Genomic DNA, 19,196 nt, shown 5'->3' with positions numbered 1-19,196 from the left:
GGATCAAGAAGGAAAGGTATGTTAAGATAAGATTGTGTATATATTTGTATGCCTTTTTGTCCAAGTTTCCTCTAGGTGGTGTCCCAAGGATCAAGAAGGAAAGGTGTGTTAAGATAAGATTGTGTATATGTTTGTATGCCTTTTTGTCCAAGTTTCCTCTAGGTGGCGTCCCAAGGATCAAGAAGGAAAGGTATGTTAAGATAAGATTGTGTATATGTTTGTATGCCTTTTTGTCCAAGTTTCCTCTAGGTGGCGTCCCAAGGATCAAGAAGGAAAGGTATGTTAAGATAAGATTGTGTATATGTTTGTATGCCTTTTGTCCAAGTTTCCTCTAGGTGGCGTCCCAAGGATCAAGAAGGAAAGGTATGTTAAGATAAGATTGTGTATATGTTTGTATGCCTTTTTGTCCAAGTTTTTTCTAGGTGGCGTCCCAAGGATCAAGAAGGAAAGGTATGTTAAGATAAGATTGTGTATATGTTTGTATGCCTTTTTGTCCAAGTTTCCTCTAGGTGGCGTCCCAAGGATCAGAAGGAAAGGTATGTTAAGATAAGATTGTGTATATGTTTGTATGCCTTTTTGTCCAAGTTTCCTCTAGGTGTCGTCCCAAGGATCAAGAAGGAAAGGTATGTTAAGATAAGATTGTGTATATATTTGTATGCCTTTTTGTCCAAGTTTCCTCTAGGTGGTGTCCCAAGAATCAAGAAGGACAGGTATGTTAAGATAAGATTGTGTATATATTTTTATGCCTTTTTGTCCAAGTTTCCTCTAGGTGGCGTCCCAAGGATCAAGAAGGAAAGGTATGTTAAGATAAGATTGTGTATATGTTTGTATGCCTTTTTGTCCAAGTTTTTTCTAGGTGGCGTCCCAAGGATCAAGAAGGAAAGGTATGTTAAGATAAGATTGTGTATATGTGTGTATGCCTTTTTGTCCAAGTTTCCTCTAGGTGGCGTCCCAAGGATCAGAAGGAAAGGTATGTTAAGATAAGATTGTGTATATGTTTGTATGCCTTTTTGTCCAAGTTTCCTCTAGGTGGCGTCCCAAGGATCAAGAAGGAAAGGTATGTTAAGATAAGATTGTGTATATGTTTGTATGCCTTTTGTCCAAGTTTCCTCTAGGTGGCGTCCCAAGGATCAAGAAGGAAAGGTATGTTAAGATAAGATTGTGTATATGTTTGTATGCCTTTTTGTCCAAGTTTTTTCTAGGTGGCGTCCCAAGGATCAAGAAGGAAAGGTATGTTAAGATAAGATTGTGTATATGTTTGTATGCCTTTTTGTCCAAGTTTCCTCTAGGTGGCGTCCCAAGGATCAGAAGGAAAGGTATGTTAAGATAAGATTGTGTATATGTTTGTATGCCTTTTTGTCCAAGTTTCCTCTAGGTGTCGTCCCAAGGATCAAGAAGGAAAGGTATGTTAAGATAAGATTGTGTATATATTTGTATGCCTTTTTGTCCAAGTTTCCTCTAGGTGGTGTCCCAAGGATCAAGAAGGAAAGGTGTGTTAAGATAAGATTGTGTATATGTTTGTATGCCTTTTTGTCCAAGTTTCCTCTAGGTGGCGTCCCAAGGATCAAGAAGGAAAGGTATGTTAAGATAAGATTGTGTATATGTTTGTATGCCTTTTTGTCCAAGTTTCCTCTAGGTGGCGTCCCAAGGATCAAGAAGGAAAGGTATGTTAAGATAAGATTGTGTATATGTTTGTATGCCTTTTTGTCCAAGTTTCCTCTAGGTGGCGTCCCAAGGATCAAGAAGGAAAGGTATGTTAAGATAAGATTGTGTATATGTTTGTATGCCTTTTTGTCCAAGTTTCCTCTAGGTGGCGTCCCAAGGATCAAGAAGGAAAGGTATGTTAAGATAAGATTGTGTATATGTTTGTATGCCTTTTGTCCAAGTTTCCTCTAGGTGGCGTCCCAAGGATCAAGAAGGAAAGGTATGTTAAGATAAGATTGTGTATATGTTTGTATGCCTTTTTGTCCAAGTTTTTTCTAGGTGGCGTCCCAAGGATCAAGAAGGAAAGGTATGTTAAGATAAGATTGTGTATATGTTTGTATGCCTTTTTGTCCAAGTTTCCTCTAGGTGGCGTCCCAAGGATCAGAAGGAAAGGTATGTTAAGATAAGATTGTGTATATGTTTGTATGCCTTTTTGTCCAAGTTTCCTCTAGGTGTCGTCCCAAGGATCAAGAAGGAAAGGTATGTTAAGATAAGATTGTGTATATATTTGTATGCCTTTTTGTCCAAGTTTCCTCTAGGTGGTGTCCCAAGAATCAAGAAGGACAGGTATGTTAAGATAAGATTGTGTATATATTTTTATGCCTTTTTGTCCAAGTTTCCTCTAGGTGGCGTCCCAAGGATCAAGAAGGAAAGGTATGTTAAGATAAGATTGTGTATATGTTTGTATGCCTTTTTGTCCAAGTTTTTTCTAGGTGGCGTCCCAAGGATCAAGAAGGAAAGGTATGTTAAGATAAGATTGTGTATATGTTTGTATGCCTTTTTGTCCAAGTTTCCTCTAGGTGGCGTCCCAAGGATCAGAAGGAAAGGTATGTTAAGATAAGATTGTGTATATGTTTGTATGCCTTTTTGTCCAAGTTTCCTCTAGGTGGCGTCCCAAGGATCAAGAAGGAAAGGTATGTTAAGATAAGATTGTGTATATGTTTGTATGCCTTTTGTCCAAGTTTCCTCTAGGTGGCGTCCCAAGGATCAAGAAGGAAAGGTATGTTAAGATAAGATTGTGTATATGTTTGTATGCCTTTTTGTCCAAGTTTTTTCTAGGTGGCGTCCCAAGGATCAAGAAGGAAAGGTATGTTAAGATAAGATTGTGTATATGTTTGTATGCCTTTTTGTCCAAGTTTCCTCTAGGTGGCGTCCCAAGGATCAGAAGGAAAGGTATGTTAAGATAAGATTGTGTATATGTTTGTATGCCTTTTTGTCCAAGTTTCCTCTAGGTGTCGTCCCAAGGATCAAGAAGGAAAGGTATGTTAAGATAAGATTGTGTATATATTTGTATGCCTTTTTGTCCAAGTTTCCTCTAGGTGGTGTCCCAAGAATCAAGAAGGACAGGTATGTTAAGATAAGATTGTGTATATATTTTTATGCCTTTTTGTCCAAGTTTCCTCTAGGTGGCATACCAAGGATCAAGAAGGAAAGGTATGTTAAGATAAGATTGTGTATATGTTTGTATGCCTTTTTGTCCAAGTTTCCTCTAGGTGGTGTCCCAAGGATCAAGAAGGAAAGGTATGTTAAGATAAGATTGTGTATATGTTTGTATGCCTTTTTGTCCAAGTTTCCTCTAGGTGGCGTCCCAAGGAGGAAAGGTATGTTAAGATAAGATTGTGTATATGTTTGTATGCCTTTTTGTCCAAGTTTCCTCTAGGTGTCGTCCCAAGGATCAAGAAGGAAAGGTATGTTAAGATAAGATTGTGTATATGTTTGTATGCCTTTTTGTCCAAGTTTTTTCTAGGTGGCGTCCCAAGGATCAAGAAGGAAAGGTATGTTAAGATAAGATTGTGTATATGTTTGTATGCCTTTTTGTCCAAGTTTCCTCTAGGTGGCGTCCCAAGGATCAGAAGGAAAGGTATGTTAAGATAAGATTGTGTATATGTTTGTATGCCTTTTTGTCCAAGTTTCCTCTAGGTGGCGTCCCAAGGATCAAGAAGGAAAGGTATGTTAAGATAAGATTGTGTATATGTTTGTATGCCTTTTTGTCCAAGTTTCCTCTAGGTGGCGTCCCAAGGATCGAGAAGGAAAGGTATGTTAAGATAAGATTGTGTATATGTTTGTATGCCTTTTTGTCCAAGTTTCCTCTAGGTGGCGTCCCAAGGATCAAGAAGGAAAGGTATGTTAAAATAAGATTGTGTATATGTTTGTATGCCTTTTGTCCAAGTTTCCTCTAGGTGGCGTCCCAAGGATCAAGAAGGAAAGGTATGTTAAGATAAGATTGTGTATATGTTTGTATGCCTTTTTGTCCAAGTTTCCTCTAGGTGGCGTCCCAAGGATCAGAAGGAAAGGTATGTTAAGATAAGATTGTGTATATGTTTGTATGCCTTTTTGTCCAAGTTTCCTCTAGGTGTCGTCCCAAGGATCAAGAAGGAAAGGTATGTTAAGATAAGATTGTGTATATGTTTGTATGCCTTTTTGTCCAAGTTTCCTCTAGGTGGCGTCCCAAGGATCAAGAAGGAAAGGTATGTTAAGATAAGATTGTGTATATGTTTGTATGCCTTTTTGTCCAAGTTTCCTCTAGGTGGCGTCCCAAGGATCAGAAGGAAAGGTATGTTAAGATAAGATTGTGTATATGTTTGTATGCCTTTTTGTCCAAGTTTCCTCTAGGTGGCGTCCCAAGGATCAGAAGGAAAGGTATGTTAAGATAAGATTGTGTATATGTTTGTATGCCTTTTTGTCCAAGTTTCCTCTAGGTGTTGTCCCAAGGATCAAGAAGGAAAGGTATGTTAAGATAAGATTGTGTATATATTTGTATGCCTTTTTGTCCAAGTTTCCTCTAGGTGGTGTCCCAAGAATCAAGAAGGACAGGTATGTTAAGATAAGATTGTGTATATATTTTTATGCCTTTTTGTCCAAGTTCCTCTAGGTGGCATACCAAGGATCAAGAAGGAAAGGTATGTTAAGATAAGATTGTGTATATGTTTGTATGCCTTTTTGTCCAAGTTTCCTCTAGGTGGCGTCCCAAGGATCAAGAAGGAAAGGTATGTTAAGATAAGATTGTGTATATGTTTGTATGCCTTTTTGTCCAAGTTTCCTCTAGGTGGCTTCCCAAGGATCAAGAAGGAAAGGTATGTTAAGATAAGATTGTGTAGATGTTTGTATGCCTTTTTGTCCAAGTTTCCTCTAGGTGGTGTCCCAAGGATCAAGAAGGAAAGGTATGTTAAGATAAGATTGTGTATATGTTTGTATGCCTTTTTGTCCAAGTTTCCTCTAGGTGGCGTCCAAAGGATCAAGAAGGAAAGGTATGTTAAGATAAGATTGTGTATATGTTTGTATGCCTTTTTGTCCAAGTTTCCTCTAGGTGGCGTCCCAAGGATCAAGAAGGAAAGGTATGTTAAGATAAGATTGTGTATATGTTTGTATGCCTTTTTGTCCAAGTTTCCTCTAGGTGGCGTCCCAAGGATCGAGAAGGAAAGGTATGTTAAGATAAGATTGTGTATATGTTTGTATGCCTTTTTGTCCAAGTTTCCTCTAGGTGGCGTCCCAAGGATCAAGAAGGGAGGTATGTTAAAATAAGATTGTGTATATGTTTGTATGCCTTTTGTCCAATTTACCTCTAGGTGGCGTCCCAAGGATCAAGAAGGAAAGGTATGTTAAGATAAGATTGTGTATATGTTTGTATGCCTTTTTGTCCAAGTTTCCTCTAGGTGGCGTCCCAAGGATCAGAAGGAAAGGTATGTTAAGATAAGATTGTGTATATGTTTGTATGCCTTTTTGTCCAAGTTTCCTCTAGGTGTCGTCCCAAGGATCAAGAAGGAAAGGTATGTTAAGATAAGATTGTGTATATGTTTGTATGCCTTTTTGTCCAAGTTTCCTCTAGGTGGCGTCCCAAGGATCAAGAAGGAAAGGTATGTTAAGATAAGATTGTGTATATGTTTGTATGCCTTTTTGTCCAAGTTTCCTCTAGGTGGCTTCCCAAGGATCAAGAAGGAAAGGTATGTTAAGATAAGATTGTGTACATGTTTGTATGCCTTTTTGTCCAAGTTTCCTCTAGGTGGCGTCCCAAGGATCAAGAAGGAAAGGTATGTTAAGATAAGATTGTGTATATGTTTGTATGCCTTTTTGTCCAAGTTTCCTCTAGGTGGCGTCCCAAGGATCAAGAAGGAAAGGTATGTTAAGATAAGATTGTGTATATGTTTGTATGCCTTTTTGTCCAAGTTTCCTCTAGGTGGCGTCCCAAGGATCAAGAAGGAAAGGTATGTTAAGATAAGATTGTGTATATGTTTGTATGCCTTTTTGTCCAAGTTTCCTCTAGGTGGCCTCCCAAGGATCAAGAAGGAAAGGTATGTTAAGATAAGATTGTGTATATATTTGTATGCCTTTTTGTCCAAGTTTCCTCTAGGTGGCGTCCCAAGGATCAAGAAGGAAAGGTATGTTAAGATAAGATTGTGTATATGTTTGTATGCCTTTTTGTCCAAGTTTCCTCTAGGTGGCGTCCCAAGGATCAAGAAGGGAGGTATGTTAAAATAAGATTGTGTATATGTTTGTATGCCTTTTGTCCAATTTACCTCTAGGTGGCGTCCCAAGGATCAAGAAGGAAAGGTATGTTAAGATAAGATTGTGTATATGTTTGTATGCCTTTTTGTCCAAGTTTCCTCTAGGTGGCGTCCCAAGGATCAGAAGGAAAGGTATGTTAAGATAAGATTGTGTATATGTTTGTATGCCTTTTTGTCCAAGTTTCCTCTAGGTGGCGTCCCAAGGATCAGAAGGAAAGGTATGTTAAGATAAGATTGTGTATATGTTTGTATGCCTTTTTGTCCAAGTTTCCTCTAGGTGTCGTCCCAAGGATCAAGAAGGAAAGGTATGTTAAGATAAGATTGTGTATATGTTTGTATGCCTTTTTGTCCAAGTTTCCTCTAGGTGGCGTCCCAAGGATCAAGAAGGAAAGGTATGTTAAGATAAGATTGTGTATATGTTTGTATGCCTTTTTGTCCAAGTTTCCTCTAGGTGGCGTCCCAAGGATCAAGAAGGAAAGGTATGTTAAGATAAGATTGTGTATATGTTTGTATGCCTTTTTGTCCAAGTTTCCTCTAGGTGGCGTCCCAAGGATCAAGAAGGAAAGGTATGTTAAGATAAGATTGTGTATATGTTTGTATGCCTTTTTGTCCAAGTTTCCTCTAGGTGGCGTCCCAAGGATCAAGAAGGAAAGGTATGTTAAGATAAGATTGTGTATATGTGTGTATGCCTTTTTGTCCAAGTTTCCTCTAGGTGGCGTCCCAAGGATCAAGAAGGAAAGGTATGTTAAGATAAGATTGTGTATATGTTTGTATGCCTTTTTGTCCAAGTTTCCTCTAGGTGGCGTCCCAAGGATCAAGAAGGAAAGGTATGTTAAGATAAGATTGTGTATATATTTGTATGCCTTTTTGTCCAAGTTTCCTCTAGGTGGCGTCCCAAGGATCAAGAAGGAAAGGTATGTTAAGATAAGATTGTGTATATGTTTGTATGCCTTTTTGTCCAAGTTTCCTCTAGGTGGCATCCCAAGGATCAAGAAGGACAGGTATGTTAAGATAAGATTGTCTGCATGTTTGTCTTTTATTAAGATGATTTATGTTTATATTACAGATGGAGGAGCCCAGATGAAAGTTCAGTACTAGACCTGAAGGAAAATTGTTTCATTTTAGTTGGCAGAAAATGATGATGTAAGTATTTGGTCATTACAATTGTGTTTAAAACTATTTGAAAAAAATTATTAGGTAATAAAAATCCGTTTTTCGTTTTAAAGACCACTTGAAATTTATGACAAAATTGTCCATAATTTTTTATAATATCTAAAGAAATATAATTTTAAAAGATTCATTGTAATTGTAAATAGACTGATCCCCCAATTTAGGATTTGAAATAAAACATGCATCACATTTATTTTTGAATAAGTTATTACAACAAATATACTCTTAATATTGACAATTTGGATATTTACATAATTTTTAACATTTTAATTGGGAAAATATGACTGTTTAGATTGTTTGTTCAAAATTGATACAAATAAAAATGAAAATGGTTAATGAATTATAGGCAAAAAGAGCAGAGACACAGACAATTGCGCCATTGATAAAGATCTGGAAAGAATCTTAAAGGAAGGAACAAGTGTCAGTCAAGATGGCAGATGAGTAGCAACTCCATGGAAGATGAATTAGATCTTCAACCAAGTCCAAGGCTTTGCCATGTAAGCAGCAAGCAGCAAGGATAGCAGCTGGATTGAAGATTTATTATTACATTGATCTTCAACTAAGTCTGAGGCTTTGTCATGAAAGAAATAATGCAAGTATAATATTCCAGCCAATTAATTCTGTACATTATCTGGAAAAAAGTGATAGTCTATCAGGATTGTCTATAAGGCAACACACATTTTGTTATTTTTTACATTTACAACACACAAAAATAGATATTTATCAGTTTGATAAATGTTTTCCGGGACATGAATAAAATTTTATACCATGAAAAGTCCATCCTGATAGCATTTTTACTTCAAGGGAGACTAACTTAGTACAATAAACAGCAAGAATATCTCTACCAGTGGGAGATAACTTACTATTATGCAATCAGAATAAAATACAGAATAGATTAATAATAAAAACTTAGGCTGGCAATTTAACAAATTTGTAAAATATATAATTTGTGTCAACATTAGTTCCTTTTTTTAGGTTATAAAACAGTGTCAATGTTTTCACGAAGGGGATCAGTTAAAGACTTGTGGTATAATATATCTAAAATACAAGTAAGTATATAATTCCTCTTTACTAACAAATTTTATCATCATAAAATAAGTTTACAGGGAAAAACTTGCACTAGGCTTAAAGTTGTAAATTTGAGGTCAATTTTTTTTTTTTGTTGACTTAAGGTTCTAAAATTTTTAATTGATCACACCGATGTCATTGTAAAGACTTGTGTGCAGGCTTTGGCTAAACCACCAAATTAAGTTCCAACAAAATTTCAATTGTTCACCAGATAAGACACTGAAAATGGCCCAATTGATGCAGGTCAGGATATTAAGCTTGAAGGAATATTACTAGTCTATTTCATTTATATTGACCAACAGCAGCCTTATAGATATAATCTAACTTATAATTTTTAGTTTTTGTACCAGAAGCCGGCCAGTCCCAAGTTTCAGTCCAGATGGCAGATGAGCAGCAAGTTTACCTAGATCTTCAACCAAGTCCAAGGCTTTGCCATGTAAGCAGCAAGCAGCAAGGATAGCAGCTGGAATGAAGATTAATTATTATATTGATCTTCAACCAAGTCTGAGGCTTTGTCATGAAAGAAATAATGCAAGTATTCAAGCCAATTAATTCTGTACATTTTCAGGAAAAATGTGATAAAGTTTATAAGGATTATCTATAAGGCAACACACATTTTTGTTATTTTGCACATTTACAACACACAAAAAATTGATATGTATCAGTTTAATAAATGTTTTTCCAGTACACAAATAAAATTTTATACCATGAAAAGTAAATTCTGATAGAATTTTGATCTCAAGGGAGACTAGTACAATAAACAGCAAGAATGTTTCTTTCAGTGGGAGATAACTCACTATTACGCAATCAGAATTCAGAATAATTAATAAAAATTAAGGCTGGCAATTTAACAAACTTGTAAAATATATAATTTGTGTCAATTTAATTCCTTTTTAGGTTATAAAACAGTGCCAATGTTTTCATGAAGGGGAGTAGGACTTGTGGTATAATATATTTTAAATACAAGTACGTATATATTGATGATCTATAAGGCAACACCCAGTTTTGTAATTTTGCACATTCACAATTAATTAAAGTGCAACACACAAAAATATATATTTTATCAGTGTGTTAAGACGTCTTAATATACAAATCTGTATAAAATTCCTCTATTTAAACAAATTTTATCAACAAAAAATAAGTTTACAGGGGAAAAAACATGCACTAGGCCTAATGGTGTAAGAGTTCAATTCTTTTATTTTTGTTGGCTGAAGGTTCTAAAAATTTGAACTGATTAGACATGTCATTGCAAAGACTAATGGATGCAGATTTTGGCTAAACCATGAAATAAAGTACCAACAAAAATACCAATTAGTGCCGAAGAAAATAAGGAAATCCACAATCATATTACAAACCATATTCCAACATTGATTTTATATATTTTGTGAGAACTTTTGATTTACTAAACATTTTACTTTTCAGGCTAGCAATGATTACTGCTTTTTAGTATGAATAGAGTTTTAGAATTATTATTGGAGTGGACTTTTGAGGTAAGAAAGAATCATTGCATAGGTTTATGAACATAAGAACCGCTCAAAAATCATAATACCAAATAACCATGGAATTTATTTTAAATTTCAAGCATAAGAAATAATGCAAATGTCATGATTAAAAATAGTTCCCCTAGTTTAAATAATAGCCTATTATTCATTAATTACAGATCATGTAAAATGCCCTTAAATTTTGTTAAGACTGTGACGTTTAAGACAAAAACTAGACTTGTGGTTTTCATTGAAGTCTAAGGATGTCGAGGGTTTGCGATTAGACGGAAAGCCACCATACTTGGTCAAATTGTTTTCCATCATGTGTAGTTGACCATAATGTACCACCATTTTAATTTGACCATCTTGAAAGAAGTTATGGGAAATCTTTCACAATTTTAAGTATTGTGATCATTAGAAAATTTCTAAACACAACTCTGACCGAGACTCATTTACAGAAAGCTCCTGTACCCAATTGGATTGTTTTCCCATGTATAGTTATAAAATAAGGTATGATTGCTAATGAGACAACTATCCACTGAAGTTCGAATGAAGTGGATTGAAGCAATTATTGTCACATTGATGTGTTCTCTGCATCTTTTTTCACCTTGATATGTTATATATCATATATTTCTATAGAATGTACTTAAGTATACATACCAATAGTGATTCTTTATTTTTACTATTTTCAATGACTAAGCATTTTATTTTTCAGGTTAGCATTACAGCTTGTCTGTGCAGATTGATGTTGGAAATGGCTATATGAATTGACTTTTAAAAGTAAGAAAGAACTATTTTATAGATTTATAAAATTTTCTATTTAAGATCATGTAAATTCTCATGATTTTTATAATGTTTTTACAATTTAATGTTTTCTTGATTGACATGTCAAGTTATAGGAAAGGAAAAATTATTATTTTGGAAAAGTTTCTCTGCTTTAATTGTATAAAGTTTTAAGCCATTGGCCCATATTGGCGTAAAGTGCTTTTCAAACATTTCAATAAAGAAATAAAGTAATTCCCATTTTAATTGCTATTTGTTGCCAGTTAGTCTATTACAGTTTCTGAAAATATGACAGAAAATTGAAAAGTATTATTCTTTTTCAGATAACAATTACTGTGGCTGAAGGATATAAATGTGTGATTACTCTCCAAACTCCTAAATTAGAGATGTTGTGAAGATTCTTAACACGTTGACAGCTGGGCGCTCTCTCTTCAGAAGACATAAGATTTAAATCCCCATTCTGACACTGACATGACTGCAAATCTATACATCCTGCCTGAGTATCCTGAACTACCAAACAGATGCCTTACTTTTACATGTATTTTACTGAAAGTCTGAAGAAGACCAAGAGTGAACATATTTCCTTTTGGGTCTTTCTAACTCTACCAAACAGTTTCCAATATAAACGGACCATATAAATCTTGCATAAATAAGAGAAAGAATGTAGTTGGTAAATTCTAAAATAACTAATGTAAAGATTCTCCATTTTCTACAAGAGTGGAAGTTTAAATTATTAAAGGTTAATGTATTGTGTTTTGAATTTTCACTCAACTTTATTTCTCTCTCTACCATTAAATGCTTTTGATTTTTATTACTTGTTGCTCTACATATAAAATGGTTCTTAATATCAAGTTATTGTGGTTAGGAATGGAGAATCTAAAGATAACAAAATTTAAGTATAGCAATGGTTTTATATGGATATATATGTATAATGATACATTCAAGAGATTGCTTGTAGCAATATATGAGTAATCCTTATTTACTACCAGTCACAGACATTTCCTGACTAAATATCAAGTCTATTGCTACAGGTACTTGACTCAGTTGTAATTGATCATAAGTCTAACAGGGTCAAGGGGAGGTAACCCCTCATACTTTAAGTTTCTTTAGTGTTGACCAATATAACTTAGACATTCTCTTCTTCATTTTTTAGTATTTTGTTAGTAAATTGACAAAGGTTGTTTTGTGAAAAAATAAAAGCAGAAGCATAGTTTTATTTCCAAAGATATTATCTAAAGCAAAACTTGGTTTTCAATTTTTTGTATCTCACTGATAATATTTGACCAGTAACAGCTTAATTATTAAAAACCTTCCTTTCAAATGTTATGAAAATAGAAATGAGAACATAATTATCTTTTTGATTAAGAAAAAAAATAATTTTATTTCTTCTTTCCACTTTTTATTGGTAAATTTATTTGGGTTTTTACTGCAAACTTCACACGGCAGTAGCACGGGCAAACTTTGGGGTTCTGTGTAATCCTTTCAAAAGTTTTTATTGCTGTTTTTACAAGTTGTGTAGTGTACATGTGTTCATTATTTCTACTTGTATCATATACATGTTTTTTAATGGATTACACTGTAAAACTATTGTAATTTGAGCACTACCAGAGTAAATGAACTGTTTTACAAAGCATTTATTTAATTTTTCATTCATTGAGTTACCCCAAGTCCAAAAAATTGTAGAATATTGATGAAACATTTTACTTTCAAGGAATGTAAAATAAAAGTTTGTGTAAAACAATAATTTGTGTACTTAATGTAATTTTAAATTTTGTATTTTATTGAATTCACATGAAACTGTTTCTTCTCCTGTAGGATAGTTAGTGGTTCAAATATATGCCTGTTGAGAATAACATTAAATGAAAGTTTTCAGAATTTCCACTAAAAAATAAAAATAAAATTTGCATCAAAGTACACTGTCTGCAAAAAAAGTTCAATGCAAGAGTCTTTTATTATACTCAAACTTTTTGTATCATGTCAATTAAGCATAGAAATAACCATAAAGAAACAAATTTCTCTTTCCTAAAGCTTCTATATGCACTTTTATATGTAAATATGTGTTACAGCCTAAATTGGCCTGAACTTATTTTTAGTCATGCATCCCCTTGGACCATTTCCTAACTGTGTGGTATGCTATTGTAACTTTTCCATCCAAATAGAATTATGCAAAATTGCTTTTTTAAGCACCCCCTATTTTATTTAATACATGTACATAAAATAACAAGCCCCCCATTAATATATGGTGAAATGGGATAAAATCAACTTGGTTATCAGAATTTGTGATTATCTCCCCTCATTAAAAGAACTTATGCCAGTGTAGGAATTTTACAGGAAATATTTCGCCTCAAGTCTTTAAATAAGCCTAAATCAAACTTGATTCATCAAACACCTTGTTTTAAACTTCAGCAGAATAGTTAATATGCTGGTCAATGCCCCATGTCCTCTTCAAAATGAATAACTGTTTAGAAAGTCCTTAAATGATAAAGAATTGTTTCTTTGATCCAAACAATTGAATATAAGGGGTAGGGGTATACAATAATCAACTAATGCAAAGGTTGTCTGATTTGATTTCAGTAAATGTCAATTATTGGCTTTCATTTTTATGATTGAAAAATAAGGGGAGATAATTTTGACATAGTAGAATCCTGACTGCAAAAGTAGTAGGAATGAAAATTTCCATATTTTTTTATCTTAACAGCATGCTAGGTTTATTTTGAATAATGAATTTAAAAAAAGTGTTAATTTCGAAAGTTATTATTAATTGGAAAATGAATGAGAGGTTTCCTGATTTTAACTTGATCTTTTGAGGAACATTTTTTATGCATTTGGTTCTAACATAACCTCAATAAGTAAATTCTTAGTTTCCAATTTCTGTTAAAATTAATTGCATAAATTTACTTAAGGTAAAAAAAATAACAGCATTGTAGACATATTGCTTGTTCATTTGGATCTTTAAAAGCTATTTCTTTTCTCTGTAAGATGGTTTTTTAAACCTCAAAAAAATATTTGCTAATCTGACCTGTAAAATAAGATTTTTCTTTCTTTAATTCGTAATTATCTAATATTAGGATCTATTAGTATGTCCATCAATATCTCCAATTCAAATCTCCAGTATTTAATCCCTAAAGTTCATGCCTCTGATATATATATGTAAAGTTGGGTTACATTAAAACAGAATTTAAGGTTTCAGCAACACCTGAGGGATTGCTGCAGTGATTTAATAAGATAGACAAGTTTTGGTTCCTACAACACCCTCATCAGGATTAAAACTACAGAAGAGCACAAAATTCACAAGTGATAATGTGTTCTTCACAATTTGTCACCATAAGAAGAAATTACAAATAGAGAGTGAGTGAAGGTATGACAGTAAACTGGATTAAGAATGTTAAATAAAATATGTTTTTGCAAATTTGGACGACATTTAATTGCAATTATGTACCATTTCAACAATAGAAGTAGTATAGACCTGCAAATCCATACCATTACATCACAGGAAGTAGTATGGTTGTCTGAGCGAAGCCAATTGGAAGTACGTACCTCTTAGTGAAGCTAATTGGGAACACACCCTCTGTCTTGTTGCGAAGCTGATTGGAAGCAGTACATATATACCTCTGTCTGCTAAAGCTAATTAGAAGCAGTACCCCTGGCAGAGAGGTCCCAATTAGAAGTATGTAACTTTGAGGGAAGCCAATTGGAAGCATGTACCTCTGCAAAATTTGATTAAAAAATTATTCAACAAATTTTATTTAACATTCTTTTTACAGTTTACTTGCATACCAACTCTCATTTTCTATTTATAATTACTCCCCTTGTTGACATTGTGACGTGCAAATTATCACTTCACCATTTAGTAGATCATTCTAATAAATTACTACAACACACGATCAAGTACTGTTATAAGTGTAAAATAGTTTATTAATTTTAGTTTATGCACCTTTAAATGATAACTTAACTTACTGTAACTTTTTGAAAGCTAAGGTTCCTCAAGATCTATAGGGAGAATGATATAAGTTTGGTGTGAAGGGCATATGATACAGTAACAGGGGAGGTAATGATGTTGCTACTGTCTAATGTTACTTTAAGCCATGTCAAAAAGTTGCATATCAGGAAAAGACCCATTTTTTGACTGATTTAACATGAAAAGGAATTCATGGACCTCTCTTTTTAAAAATTACATCAGGCTTGAATATGTTTAAAGATTATTTGTGCCAATTTGAAGAAATCACCAATGGAATTGTTCTAAATAATATCAGTTTGTTAATTAATATTTGAGGTCTTGAAAAATCCTTGAAATAAAATAATTACTCATTGCACCAAATAGATTTTACTAGAAATTATTTTGTTATGTAGTAGTTTTAAGTGAAAATTGAAACTCTTAATATTTCTTTTAACAATTTTAAATTATAAACCTCATATATACTTTAAAAAAAATGTTTTTAATACATTAAGACAATTTTCAGTTAAAATTCAATTTTAGAATGAATTCAAAGTTTTCCAATGTATATAGCTGCATACTAGGAATTGGTATTTGTTTACTTGACAAAAGTGGATTTTTATTTTCAGTCTTCAGGTCATGTATAAAAAATAGATTTCCAGAAAGTTGGCTCCTGAGGCTTGAACTTCTTTTCTTTACACTTCTGAACCCCAACCAAAAAGATACACTAGTTTTCTCCGCCAATTAAAAGTGCTTAAAAACAATTCAAAAGTTTTGCTATTTCAGTTATTGTTTGGATATTAAATACCCTTTTACTTTGATAGAAACAAATCATCACAATTTTAATATCTCAAAACGGACATCATGAGGACTCCCCAGTGAGAATGTGGGAGCCCTACAGTTTTCACTTTGTTCGTCTGTCTACAATTATTGTAAAAACAAAACCTCCCCAAAAATAGATAGGTAAATTAAAATTATCTTTTCTATTCACTGTGCTTCCAAGCACTTGGATTACCATTCTAGGGTTATGCCCCTTTACAAATGGAAAAATTCCTGAATGTTTTCGTTTCTGTTCTCTTAATTTAAGTTTGTCTTAACTAAATTTAATGAAATGTATATATTATGCTTATTACCACTAAACTCAGTTTAAGTTCAAATTTTGACATCTTCACTTTTACTTTTCTTGAGTTATGTCTCTTTATAAAGTTGTATGCTAGCAGGGGTATCATCTGTGTCCCTATGGACGCATTGACACCATTTATTTTTATAATAGTGGAAGCAGATTAATTGTTATTTAGGTATTTTGTAGCATGATGCCTTATAATTAAATTTTGCTCGTGTTTCATAGAATTATGGTTGGAAATATTTTGAAAACCTTCACTATCTTCCCAGAGTGTCAAGTTTCATGATCATGTGTTTTGTTTTGAATAGTTCTCCTTTATTATAGTACGTGTCCAAAGTATACCTCTTGAGTCAGTTCTTCCAAGCAAATAGTTACAAAGCATTTTTCCACTACATATTGATTTTATCTGGTTTTAAATACTTCATTAATTATCATTATAATGATTTTCTTTATGTGTATATATTTATGCTTATGAGTTGTTGTATTCATGTATATTGTGTGTATAATAATTCCTCAGTCATAAAAGTACAACAGGAATTGATTGTCTTCTTGCTTATGTGTAATACATGTACATGTAGGCGTAGGAATTTTAGCATCAAAATATTTTAGTTGTAAAGTGACATCTTTATGTATTTTAGTTCTAACTTGAATTTTGAACATTGTATTTTTAAGGATGTTGAAAGAGCAAAGATTTGCATAATTTTGTATTTTGATATTAAATTAATTTTTATGAAGGTGGAATGGCTTTCATATATATAATAACATAATTTTATTTCAACTTTTGTACCATATATTTTATAGTTGTAGTCCTAAAGACAAGATTTCATTTTTACTTACATTAACAAACAAAACAAAACAATATACGTCCGAGTATGTCTCGTGAGACGACTTGTCGCATTGGGTCGGAGCATATATGACTGTTAATGCACCGATGGGTCGGACCCAGGTTTCCAGTTTCCCATTATTGGGTTTGTTTGGTTGTTCCTGGCCGGCGAGGTCGTTGATGATCGAGTTATCCATTTGTTCAGTTATTCAGTTTTCATTCAAGTCAACATCTCTTGTTCCTACAAGGTTTACTTTTTCTAGCTAAGTTGTACCTACTAGTATATTTCAAGGTTTTTGTTATTAGGAATAATTGTGGTTATTGTTTTTTTCATATATTTATATATTAAGACGCATGTATGTAATTATTTAATGAAATCTGTTGTTCACTATGCTTGCTGGGCTATCGGCAACACTATACATATAGTATTCATTTATGCCTTATAATAGATATGAGCGTATAGGGTATACATATAGTTATTCAAATGAAAAAGGTTGACATGACATTATTTCTCTAGTACTGGTACAAGTTATTGAATTCATATTGTATTATGTATGTTTATATTGATAATTTGTCTTATAAAATGGCAGCTCACAATATGCTGTACTCGAGCTAGTCAACAAACATAAGTTTGTGTTGTGTTTTTCTTTAAAGAGTTAATCGTTAGTGGAAAGAAGACTAATTTAAGATCCTATGTCCTTCAAGCTGTCTGAGTTATTGATAAAAATCAGATGTGGTATGATTGCCATCTAAGGCTCAACTCTCCACAAGAGACCAAATGACACTAACAACCATAGGTCACGGTAAGGCCTTCAACAATGAGCAAAACCCATACTAAATAGTCAGCTATTAAAGGCCATGAAAGACAAATCTAAAACAATTCAAACATTTGTTTTGTTAAGCCTATATATTTGAGGGAAAGAAGTTACGGTAATATTATATATATTTTAAATATAAGTATGTCTGAACCAGTGACGACTCTACAATAGTTCCAACGCAATCATGTTTGAACATTGTTTTCAATTTAGACTTATTTATATTTTTTGTGTGTGAATAGACTCATATATAAAATGGACTTGACAAAACCTATGATAATACCCCTGCTATAAAGTGCGGTATATAGTGATGCACATGTCCATCCATCCCTATGTACTTCTGTCAGTACTATAATTTCCACTCCAGGGTTTAAGTACAGCTTGAACAAATTTTTGAAATATCAAGGCAATTTCATGGACCATATAATTGAGGGAAAGTAAGATTTTAATGGTTTTGACATTAAAGTTGAACAAGAAATGCCCTAGTTACGGCTAAAAATATGGGTTTTCATGATAATACTGCACGACCAAATCTATTGAAATAAGTTAGTATAAAAAAGATGGGGTATGATTGCCAATGAGACAACTCTCTTCAAGAGACAATAGGTCACTGTACGGCCTTCAATAATGAGTAAAGCCCATACCACATAGACAGCTAGCAATAAAAGGCCATGAAATGACAAATAAAAAATTCAAAGGAGAAAACTAACAGCCTAATTTATTTACAAGAATGGAAAACAAATATGAAACACATCAACAAACAACAATCACTGAATACCAGGCTCCCGACTTGGGACAGGCACATACATACTGAATGTGGCGGGGTAAATAAACATGTTAGCTGGATCACAACCCTCCCTAACCTTGGACAGTGGTGAAACAGTACAACATAAAAAAGAGCTATAAAAATCAGTTGAAAAAGGCTTGTATAACTCATCAGATTGATACAAATAAAAATACATCTAACAAAAACAGAGTGGATTTGATGTTTTTCACATTTACAATTTACTAGTTATGCCAAAAGTTTACCATAAAAATGGTATTTTGTATAATATTTAGATATATATATTTCTTCTGAAAGTCAGTAATAGTACTATTATTACAAATAATAGCGAAGATGTGTTTTAGAGGTCAGTTTGTATATGTTGTTTTACATGCTCATTGGAAAGTGTAGATTGTGTAGTGTAATTTTCTGCTGAAAATTAGCTTTTGTTGTCACTTGGCTTCCCTCATAAACTTTTAAAAAAAATCTTGTGTAACTATGAGATTAAAGGAGTAAAGTTTATGAAGGGTAAAAATTAGCCTTTAGAATTCCATGTCTTGTTTTAATCAGGCCAAAATACAAACTACAAATTTCACATAGAAATATTTGGGCTAAAACTATTAATACAAAATAACTTCTTTTTTGTCACATCACAATAAAAGTGATAAAGGAATGACCCCTTAAATATGCATAATTTGTGTTGTAATGCCAGTTTGGGTCAAATTTTCAATAATCTGGTCTTCCACCTTTCCGTGGAAAGACCTTTTGCTTTTGTTCTGATTATTATTTTTTTTCTTGCTCAGTCTTATTGTTTCACAAGATGTCTATAAGATTTTTGGATATAATATCGAACCATTTATATGGTTTTAAAACTGACCCTGTTTAACCAAACTCCTTTTTGTTGAGCCTTTGACTTTAGTCGAAAAAGCGAGACTAAGCTATCCTACTTTCCGTCGTCGTCGTTGTCGGCAAATATTCACTCTGAGGTTAAAGTTTTTGAAATTTTAATCACTTTCTTACACTATACTGG

The 19,196-nt window shown here is 33.3% G+C and overlaps 1 protein-coding gene and 1 long non-coding RNA gene across 2 annotated transcripts; both read left to right on the top strand.

Moving 5' to 3' along the window:
• Positions 1 to 947: 947 nt before the first annotated feature.
• On the top strand, positions 948 to 7,963 carry LOC134715450 (uncharacterized). The gene is made up of 2 exons (XM_063577626.1): positions 948 to 7,349; positions 7,723 to 7,963. Exon 1 carries the CDS (start codon positions 6,363 to 6,365, stop codon positions 7,302 to 7,304), a length of 942 nt encoding a protein of 313 aa, XP_063433696.1. The 5' UTR covers positions 948 to 6,362; the 3' UTR covers positions 7,305 to 7,349; positions 7,723 to 7,963.
• Positions 7,964 to 9,336: 1,373 nt separating this feature from the next.
• LOC134715451 (uncharacterized) lies at positions 9,337 to 17,211 on the top strand. The gene is made up of 4 exons (XR_010106717.1): positions 9,337 to 9,410; positions 9,867 to 9,934; positions 10,641 to 10,705; positions 11,032 to 17,211. It is a non-coding gene; the product is annotated as an uncharacterized LOC134715451 (long non-coding RNA).
• The last annotated feature ends 1,985 nt before the right edge of the window (positions 17,212 to 19,196 follow it).

The sequence above is a fragment of the Mytilus trossulus genome, chromosome 4 (assembly GCF_036588685.1).
Source record: "Mytilus trossulus isolate FHL-02 chromosome 4, PNRI_Mtr1.1.1.hap1, whole genome shotgun sequence".
NCBI lineage: Eukaryota > Metazoa > Mollusca > Bivalvia > Mytilida > Mytilidae > Mytilus > Mytilus trossulus.
Note: the sequence above shows the minus strand (reverse complement) of the source record. Positions and strands in the feature narration are given on the sequence as shown.

What these genes read in the sequence shown, in the direction of transcription:
- LOC134715450 (XM_063577626.1), top strand. Translation starts at nt 6,363, where the DNA reads ATGTTTGTATGCCTTTTTGTCCAAGTTTCCTCTAGGTGGCGTCCCAAG.